The 9834-nt window shown below is 41.2% G+C and overlaps 1 protein-coding gene across 1 annotated transcript in view; it reads left to right on the forward strand.

The window, feature by feature from the left end:
* The window catches only part of SH3GL2 (SH3-domain GRB2-like 2), a 16121-nt gene extending 10827 nt beyond the window's left edge, over positions 1–5294 (forward strand). Inside the window, exons 6-7 of the mRNA XM_009579743.1 lie at positions 1201–1331; positions 3800–5294. Of these exons, the coding sequence (XP_009578038.1) occupies positions 1201–1331; positions 3800–3999 (331 nt within the window). The 3' untranslated portion in view covers positions 4000–5294. The remainder of the gene's footprint in view (positions 1–1200; positions 1332–3799) is intronic.
* The last annotated feature ends 4540 nt before the right edge of the window (positions 5295–9834 follow it).

Here is a 9834-nt window from a genome sequence, read left to right on the forward strand (position 1 = left end):
GAGATGTTTCTTTTCTTAAGAAACATGGCTCGTGCTGAGCTTTTGGGTAGTTTTTAGTCACTATAACTGTCACCTTCTAGTTCATAATCTGTAAAAAATGGTGTTTGTTTCGTGGAAGTATTAAATGTAATAGAACTTGTTTAAGTATTTCTCTCTTCACAACTTTACTGTTTTGAAAAAGTAACTTCTGTTAATAAGTGAAACACAGCAAAACCTTTTTATTTAAGTTTATTTTGACAACTTCATTAATTTATGTTTTTAATATGCTTATGTTTTTGTTTATGAAGAAGAAAAGCAGCCTCTGGGAACTGACTAATATTGATAATATTTCGGATGGTGAGAAAACCCTTGTTATCAGGACCAAAACTGGTTAAGTTAGAAGCAGATGTTTTCAATAGATAAATCCAAATGTGCTAACAGCAAGTCTGGGGCAGATCTAGAGAAGGTTAGAGAAACCAACTTGTCCTTTAAATACGGAGGTCTTGACTCAAGTGTTCTTCTAGATGCGGTATTAGAAATATATGTGGCAGTTGTTCTGCATAAGCTGCTCTGATTCTGTCATCATCCCTTCCCTAGATTTTACCCTGGAATCTGAAAATGTACCCTTTCCTAGAAATTCCAGATTTCTCAATTAGAAGATAAGTTGAAATGAATGATGCATAATATTTTTATTTTGAGACTCAGGAAAGCTGGAGTTGTGTGCCTTTGTGAAACAAGTATTCCAAATTACAAATGAACTAAGTCTGCAACTGCAGTCAGTACATTCCCACACAGTGTCCTCGCAAAATGATGAGTTGGCATCAATTGACTGAATAGTTAAGGCTTGCCAGGGATAGAAGCAAAAATCCTGCAAAAAATGGGGGCAGAGATGTTTGTACAGCCCTTCTGTAAGCATTGCTAATCACCTAACAAGTTTTTCTCCATCAGAAGCTCTTTGTTATTGTTAGACAAAAAGAAGCCAAACAAAATGCTAGGTTCCTAAAGGGAAAGAAAAATTAACAACCTCATGGCATAGTCACATCAGGTGGTTTTTGGTAATTTAAACTAATGTTGTAAACAAAAAATTACTCCAAATGCCAAAACTTGTTAAGTCTGGATGATTGGTGGATGGGAACTTCAGCCATGGGAATAAAGATGTTTCGTGCATCTCATTTGTTAACAAGAAACTAACTCTTGACATTTAACTTTACATTTTGGCAGAATAAAAGAGGCATCATCTCAGCCCAGGAGAGAATACCAGCCCAAACCCCGTATGAGCCTGGATTTCACAACTGGCGACAATACTCAGCACAATGGAGGAATATCCCATGCCACCACACCCAAACCATCAGGTAATGGCAGTAGTAATGTGAGAAGAAAAGCCAACTTTGCTACAGTGCAGAAGTTCCATGTTTTCTTCTAAAGATTAGTTCTTCCATAGTGAGGGAAAATGAGAATGAGGATAGTGTAGGAGAGACCTGTTTGAACTGTTGTTTCTTTGTAAAGCGTTCACATCCCCAGGCTGGAGAACAGGGATGGATCATCCACTGCTTTAAATGTGTCTTTGTGTCAAAAATTTCCTTAGTCCTAGAAGCTCAAAGAGATGCTGCCATACTAAATTCACCTTGAAATATAGATCTTTACAAAATAGGCATTTAGAAAACCGAAAGAACAACTGGAAGTTTTCCATGAAAATGCAGAACCCTGAACCCCCCAAAACCTCCATAACCTTATCCTGCTTTTTAAAACCAGGTATTATAACACAAAGAGCCTGAAAGTAAAAATCACTAAAAAGAAAAACAAAGCCATCTGAGTTATTTTCTTTGTCCAACTGGGCACAAGCAAGATTAAGCATTTATATGAGTGTGCATAATTATTATCTTAAAGAAGTGTTTATTTCATATCAGCACATATTAAGAAAGCCTTATTATTTGTTTCTCACAGTAATGGTCTGTTATCCCATGTTATGGTGAGGGCTATCCTCTGTCCAGACCCTGACCTCAGTTATTCCAGTTTCCCTCAGTGACAGTTGCTAGCACACTCCACCTTGCAAGACTGGATTTTTTTCACTAGATCTTTAATCAGGATTTCCTTCCTTCCCATCACAACCTGATGTGAGTATTTGATGTTCTCCTGGATATAGGCAGCAACATATCTCCATTTGGCACCTGCAACTGGAGGCTGTCTTGCGTAATCTTGCAAACTCCTAGTAATCTCACTATGCTAGCGAGGAGGGCGTTACAATGGAGATTCCTTGTGCATGAGTGTGGCTTGAGTCTTGGATGCTAAAGCTGTTCTTGTGCCACCAGTAATTTTCTTCACTTCTTTTTTGTAGTGTCATGAACACTTGTCTGTGCTAAGGCAGTGCAGACTGATGTTCCTGTCTCTCTTCAGCATTTTCCTTTTCAGAGAGCAGGATTTAGCATTTTCTTCAATAGGGGTCCTTTCTTTTGAAGTGTTTATCGGTTTTCAAGAAATGCTGCCTTCTTTGAAAATTTTTTAATGTATGTTTGGGTTGGTTCATTCAAAGCTCTGATCTTCTGTGGTCATTAGAGTTTATTTGCTAAGTCTTCTAAATTTCAGCCCGTAGCAATGAGGATACCAAACACGCCAGCAAAATAGTCTTCATGACAAATAAAGCAAAATACACTGTGAGAAATATGTAAAAAAATGAAAGAAGGTTTCACTACAGAATTTAATAAATTAAATCTGGTATTTGAAAAACTTGCTTTATTGACATTTATAGAAATGGAATATTTTTGTCCTAAAATAGCTCAAGCATGGGTCTTCTAGCCACAGTGAGTGGTTGAAATGAATATGCAAAAACTTTGAATCTGAAACTTATTCATCCTGAAGCCAGTATACATGCAAAAGCTGAAATATGTATTCTTACAAGTGCCATTATGGTGGAGTGGCATGTGTCGGTTCAATCTGACCACTGGAAGTGCACTGGAACTTTTACTATATAAGCTTCCTTACAATTCAGTGCTGCTAAATCCTAAATATATTGACCAGTAACTATTTTGCTTTTGATAGGCTTGAAGCTATAGAGACTGCGGGATCGGAGGAATACAGGGGATGGGAGGAATATTTATTAATTTCATGTAACATATGAAAATCTAATTTAAGTAATGACTTATAATAATAATAATATCCATTAGCCATCCCACAGGGTTTATGGTCAGATATTCATGAACTAGCGTATTAGAAAGCTTTCAATTTCAAACTTGTTCTGAATCTATCCTGGTGGCCCTGCAATCAAGTGTTTTGTGGGAATGGGGAGAAAAGGTCTTTGGAAACCTCATACTAAAATTCAGAGGATTAGGGGCGTATACAGTGGTTTACAGTATGGCTGTACCAGTGAAGTTTCCAAATAAAGGACAAAGACACAGTTATATCTTCACTGTTGTTTTAAGCTACTCCTTACACTACTTACCTGAGGTAAATAGACAAAGCATCTCTGTGCCAGTAAAGCTGGAAATACATTAGGGCTTTTGCTTCTTTTTTTGTGTTTTATAAACAGATGAAAATTAGATTCCAAACTGTTCGTAGCCATGCTTTTAAGTGTGGGCTTGACTGTGGTTTGGTTCTTTGAGGATTCTCAGACATTTACTAGCAGTCACATATGAAAACTGAAGGCTGCCAAAAGCTGATAGCTGTTCTAATGAAGTTTAGCAAATTTAGATGTTATCAAAGAACTGTCATCAGCATATGAATGATACCAGAAACAGCAAAATCTGTAGTACGTACAATGGTAAAAAGGGTACTGTAACTGTTGAGATTTTTCAGCACATTGGTTTTTTGTGTTTCTTCTCCATAGGTGCTCACATGGATCAGCCATGCTGCCGAGCTCTGTATGACTTTGAACCAGAAAATGAAGGGGAGCTGGGATTTAAGGAAGGTGATATCATTACCCTCACTAACCAGATCGATGAAAACTGGTATGAGGGGATGCTTCATGGCCAGTCAGGTTTCTTCCCCATCAATTATGTTGATATTCTAGTTCCATTACCCAATTAGGATGGCTGATCCACCACCTCTGACCCAGGTAGTTGTGTCAGTACCACTGCTTTCAGAATGCTGCTTCTTACACCTTACAAGTGCAAACTGCAGTGGTTAGAGTCATCAGTTCCCACTGAGCATCTTTGGTTTACATGTTGTCGTACTACGTGGTGGTGATGCGTGGTATCTTCTGAGCCAACATAGTGTGGGTTAGTTTATTGGCCATGCTGCCTGGTGGTAATCGGAGCCATTACTGAGATGAAGCTGGGAAGATGACGGCAAGCAAAGCAGGTAACTCATAGTGAAGTAGCAGGAAGTGAAGGTGGTATTGGGAAGATAATGCCTGTCACCACTGTATTACTTTTCAGTCTTAGTTCTCTATAAAAAGAGGGAAAAGGTCTTGCCGTTCCATCTTTCCTTTCCTAATGATACAGTTCACACAGGTCTAACATTGATTAACCAAATTGTATCTTCCAACCAAACTGGCTTGCTGTTCTCACAGAGACAGTGTAAATGTAGACTCTCTGGTTTGTCAGAAAGTGAACCACTGTACTGTGTGTCCTGCTGCTCTCTGCTCATTTTTATATTCTTAATTATTGTTAAAAGGCCTATTTCCATCCAGAGGAAAACTGTAAACCATAAAATGGGGATTCCTGTAGCAAAAACCTTGGACCACAAACCACCTGAATTTGCCCTTCAGGAACTTTGAGCATGCACACCAAAATGCCAGTAAGAGGGCAAGATGGGGAATAAAACTGGCATTTATTAACTGTTTCTTGTCAAGTCTTGGCACAAAATCATGCTGCTTAAGCACCAGATATCCTTTGTAAACTCATTCACTGAGGAATACAATAACCAACCAAACATGACCCTAATTTGATTTGTTTCTGTCTACCATGTGTTCTTCGAACATCATTTGTGCATATTCTGCCCTCAATGAGGACTAAATAAAACTTGTTATCTTTTTGTGTTGAGCAATTGAAGACATGTGGCCGTATATGCAAAAAACATTTCCCGTGTGTTTAGTTGGTTCTCTTGTGTTCCTCTTTCCTGCACTTTGTGTGTACAGTGCTGTGCCTAGCTTCTTGGCATTCTTTTGGTAACAGTTGCAGAAGTACTGTTAGTTTAGTTATCCAGAGTTCTATTTATCTAAATTGTACAGACTGTTTCAGAGGTTTAATGTGCTGCTTCGAATGTGCCACTTCAGTACTGGATGATGTGAAATGAAGACAATTCCCTACTGCTTGATGTATAAACTATAACATGGAAAGTATTGATATTTCAAATAAATGCTGAGAGAATAACTAGAATAATGTGGATTATTGCTTTGTTGCTTTCAAATCTATTGCACTAACTTCAGCTAACAAGAATTTTATTTCAGAAAGCATATTCCTCATTTCCTGCAAATGTGAAAAATACTTCATTGCCATTATCATATTGTTTCAGTCAATTAAAACTCATATGTATAATGGCCCTCATAAAGAGGATAAACTGAATGCTGAGCACATTAAATTAATGTCATGATGACCAGCATGCAATCTTGTGGATACAGGTTGTTTCTCATTAAAGAATGCTGGCGTTCACAAACACTGTAGTAAAGCTTGAAGACATGGTAACTTATAATTTTTTTTTTCTTTCATATGACACAGCATTTTGTTTCATTTTATATTCCTTGTTGTACACATATTGTGGTGGGTTAGCCTTGGGAAAGAGCCAAACGCCCACCCAGCTGCTCACTCTCTGTTCCTCCTCAGTGGCAGGATAAAAAAGCTCATGGGTTGAGATAAAGACAGGGAGATTGCTTACCAGTCACTGTCACAAGCAAAACAGACTTGACTTGGAGAAAACTAATTTATTACCAATTAAAGTAGATTTGTATAGTGAGAAACAAAAAGGACAAACATTAAAATAGCACCTTTCCTGCCCCATTTCCCAAGCTCAGATTCACCCCTTTACTCCTGACTCCTCCCCACCAGCAGCAAAGGGGGATGTGGCATTGGAGGTTTATGGTCAGTCCATGACAGCTCCTCTCTGTTGCTTCTTCCTCCTCACGGTTTTCCCCTGTTCCAGCGGTGGGTGCCTGCACAGGCCGCGGTGTGAATATCTGCTGGCGTGTCATGGACTGCCTCCTCCTCATCCTTCTTTGACCTTGGTGTTCCCTCTGCTGTTTCTCACTCTTCTATTTTTCCCCTCCTCCTCTCTCTGCCCAGTGTGTTTTGCCCTTTCTTAAGTATGTTTTCTCTGAGGTGCCACCATCTTGCCTGAGGGGCTCAGCCGTGTCCCGCGGTGGGTCCGTTGGAGCTGGCTGGAACTGGCTGTGTACAGCATGGGGCAGCCCCTGCACAGCCCCCTCCTCCCCCCACTGCCAGCGCCTTGTCAGACCCCTTAGGCCTATCTAAGGGATGTCCCTACACACGTTGGCAGAGACTCTGACAGAGTCGAACAAGACAGAGTCTGACAGATATGGAGCCTCATTCATGGCACAGTTCAAGGTCAGGTTGAAGGGGACTCTGAGTAACCTGATATAGTTGAAGATGTCCCTGCTCTTTGCAGGGGCCATTGGACTAGATGATCTTTATAGGTCCCTTCCAACCCGAACTATTAAAAAAAAAAAAGGTATATATATACAACTCCCATTACTTTTTATTACAGTTCTGGCCTAAATCCTAGGACTGGCCTCTAAGTAAGTTTCCGTCAGTGATTGGAAGCAATCTGTTTCAAACCCGATGGCCCAGAAACTTTTAACAGATGCATTAATGGTGACGTACTACAGTTAAGAACTATATTACATTTAATTAACTATGTTAATTATCAAGGCCTAGCAGTCACAGGTAGTGCTGCTGGATCTGGGAGACACATTTCTGGCCCTGGCACACCATATTTTATGACTGTGGAGGGCATGCAAACATAGGGCAACTATCTTAAGGTAATTTTACATGATTTGGAGCAAAAGGATAATTAGTGTGCCGTGCTGTCCTACCCTGCTGAGGGGGGCTGTTTTTTAAGATGTAGGGAAATGTTGTGTCTTTCAACAAATGGGGCCAGAAGGAATGCACAGAATAGTCAAAAAATCTGTTACACTCCATCACTTGATGACATGGGCCCAGTCTTGACATGTTACACAATTCTTGGCAGTTCTGTACAAGACAGTTCTCTGTCTTGTACAGGTAATCCCTGAAGAATGCTTTTTTCCTCAGGTGGTAAGATCAAAATCTGACTTGGCCGAGACAGAGATTACCAGGGCTGACAAAAGTTTGCATCTAAAGCTTCAGTGCTAGGATGATGGGTGTGATCCAGGGATTGGAAGAAAGCAGGAGGCTCTTTGCTTTTACATCTCAGGTAGTTCAAAGTTTTGCCTACGGAGCCCTTCCCTTCTAGAAGCACATAAGACATGTTGTTGATGGAGGCAACATCCTTTTTTCACTGGCAGACTTACAACTTCTGTCATCCTGCTTCCTAAGGTATGTGTTTTCAGAAACATTTCAAAAATGTGACATGGGTTCCCAATTACCAAACTTGGCTGTAGAACTGCTGCTTCTCACAGAGGAAATTAGGAAGTCTTCCAGCACTGAGCTATCAGCTGCTGAATATAGCTAAAAGTTTTGGATTTCATTTTGGTTTTTTCTTCTGTTGAACCCTAATGCTTCATGAAGCTTTTACCTTCTTAGACTTTCTTACTTATTGCAAAGTGAAACTTTGTGAAAAATATAGCAAAAAAACCCCAACAGTTCCCTGAACAGTTCTCCATTTAAATAAAGAAGTGATTGAACCAAATAAAGGTGGGTTTTTTCCCTTTTTTAAAATATCCCGTTCCCTCCAGAAAGAAGGAAGATGGTAGTCACACCCAGAATTTTGTGTTTGAATCTTGGCTTAGTGATTATACAGACAACTCTCCCTTTATAGATAATCATACTGCTTTTCCCACATAAACTACATGGACAAGACTTGAAGACTGCTATGAGGACTTCTCTCCTGGTTTCACATTTTTAGATCTTTCAAATCTTTATGGCTACTGCTACGCTGAGTAATGGTCCTGCTCGAGGATGTTTCCTAGGCTTGCCATATCTGGGCTGAGGAAACTGGCCAGACTCGTGAAAGCAGGGAACAGTGTGTAGGTCAGTGAGCAGATGGGTCATCTTCCCAGCATAGGGGTAAGCTGACCTTAGGATGGGCAAATGAAGTAACAAATTAGGGCACATTTCCAGGTAACAGTGTATAAAACCGAGTGCATTCTATAGAAATGATCTTAATTTTGTATAAAGCACCAGTAGGCTGTTTTAGACATAAGCTCAGAATTTCTAGAATGCTCTGTAATTATTTTATTATTTTTAAACTCTTAGCACTCTGGTTGTTCAAACACAGAGTTGGAATTTCCAGAAGGCTTCCCTTACCATTTGGCCTAAAATGTTGCAGAAGATGGGAACAGCTTTGTGATATATTGTTGCTGTGCACTGTAGGGTACAGACAAATTCTAAGCTATATACCTTTAATAGTATCTCCATGGAGATAAAGCACAGGGGAGCAGGGCAAAGAAGCAGCAGTTTCTGCCGTGCCTTTCTAGAGCCACTGGCTCTGGAAAACCCTAGCAGCTCTGGGACTCAGAGAACATTTCCCTTTCAGATGCTGCTTGGGGCAGACAGTGGATGAGCTGAAGTCCCTGCAATAAGAGCCCTCTCCTGGCCTGCAGCTCATTTGGTGGGGTAGTGTCAGCCAGCCTCGTGCTATTTGCACTCACTGGCATAGTGCTCAGGGCTTGTGCCCTTCACCTTTTGTGAAACCTGGAGTTGAAAAGAAGCAGTAACAAAGCAGGGAAAGAAAAGGGGGCTCGAGCTCCTGTGTCTGCTTGTTTATGAGCTGGGAGGCTCCAAGAGGGCCTAGGCAGCTCTCTGACAATATCTGCTTTCCCGGTACCTGCAGAAACACACTGGTGCTTCTTTGGGTCACTGCCTGAAACTAGAGGATTCAGCGATTTACCCAACTATCACCAAGACTGCTCATCTACGGGACTTTTCTGTCCCTCAAGAGTCACTGACGTGTGGCACGTCCTTTGCTCAGAGCATCCACACAGGCAGTGACATCCTGAAGTAGGCACCAGCTGTATTCACATCACCAAGAGAGTTATTTTACTAGCTTTTCTAATGATCCCCATAGTCACTCTGTCTCCTCCCACACCAGAGTGGCAAGAGGTTCACTGAGGACATGGAGAACTGGTGCAGAGAGAGGGCATGGCTCCAAATGTGGACCCTCCTCCCAGGCCTTGGAGGTCTGCACATCCCTGGACTATGGGCATGCTTGACACCCACAGCTACTTCCCATTTCTTCTCCCTGCCGCAAGGGAGCATCAACACCAGGCTCAACAGGCTGCAAGAGAGACCTCTCATAGGCCCCTGTTAGTTGTACTCTAGGTGTTGTGCTCCTGCCCCATGAAGACCACATACTTTGGTCTGAAACCATGTACCTATCTAATGCCTACACTCAAACTCAGTGTAACGCATAAACTCTCTCATCCGACTTAAGGACCTCTATTGTGGCATGTAACCTTCACACTGTCTAACATTTCTCCTCAGGGGTAGGACTTGGCATTTCCCTTTGTTGAAGTTCATGAAGTTCCTGTCAGCCCATTTCTCCAGCCCCTCCATGTCCCTCTGGATGCCAGCACAACCCTCTGTATCAGCCACTCCTCCCTGTTTTGTATCATCTGCAAAGTTATGGTGGGTGTACTCTGCCTAATCTTCCAGACCATTAATCATAGAATCATAGTGTCATAGAACGGTTTGGGTCGGAAGGAACCTTTGAAAATCATCTAGTTTCAACCCCCCACCCCACCATGGGTAGGGACATCTTTCACTATAT

Source organism: Fulmarus glacialis, unplaced genomic scaffold (assembly GCF_000690835.1).
Source record: "Fulmarus glacialis isolate BGI_N327 unplaced genomic scaffold, ASM69083v1 scaffold15606, whole genome shotgun sequence".
Classification (NCBI taxonomy): Eukaryota; Metazoa; Chordata; class Aves; order Procellariiformes; family Procellariidae; genus Fulmarus; species Fulmarus glacialis.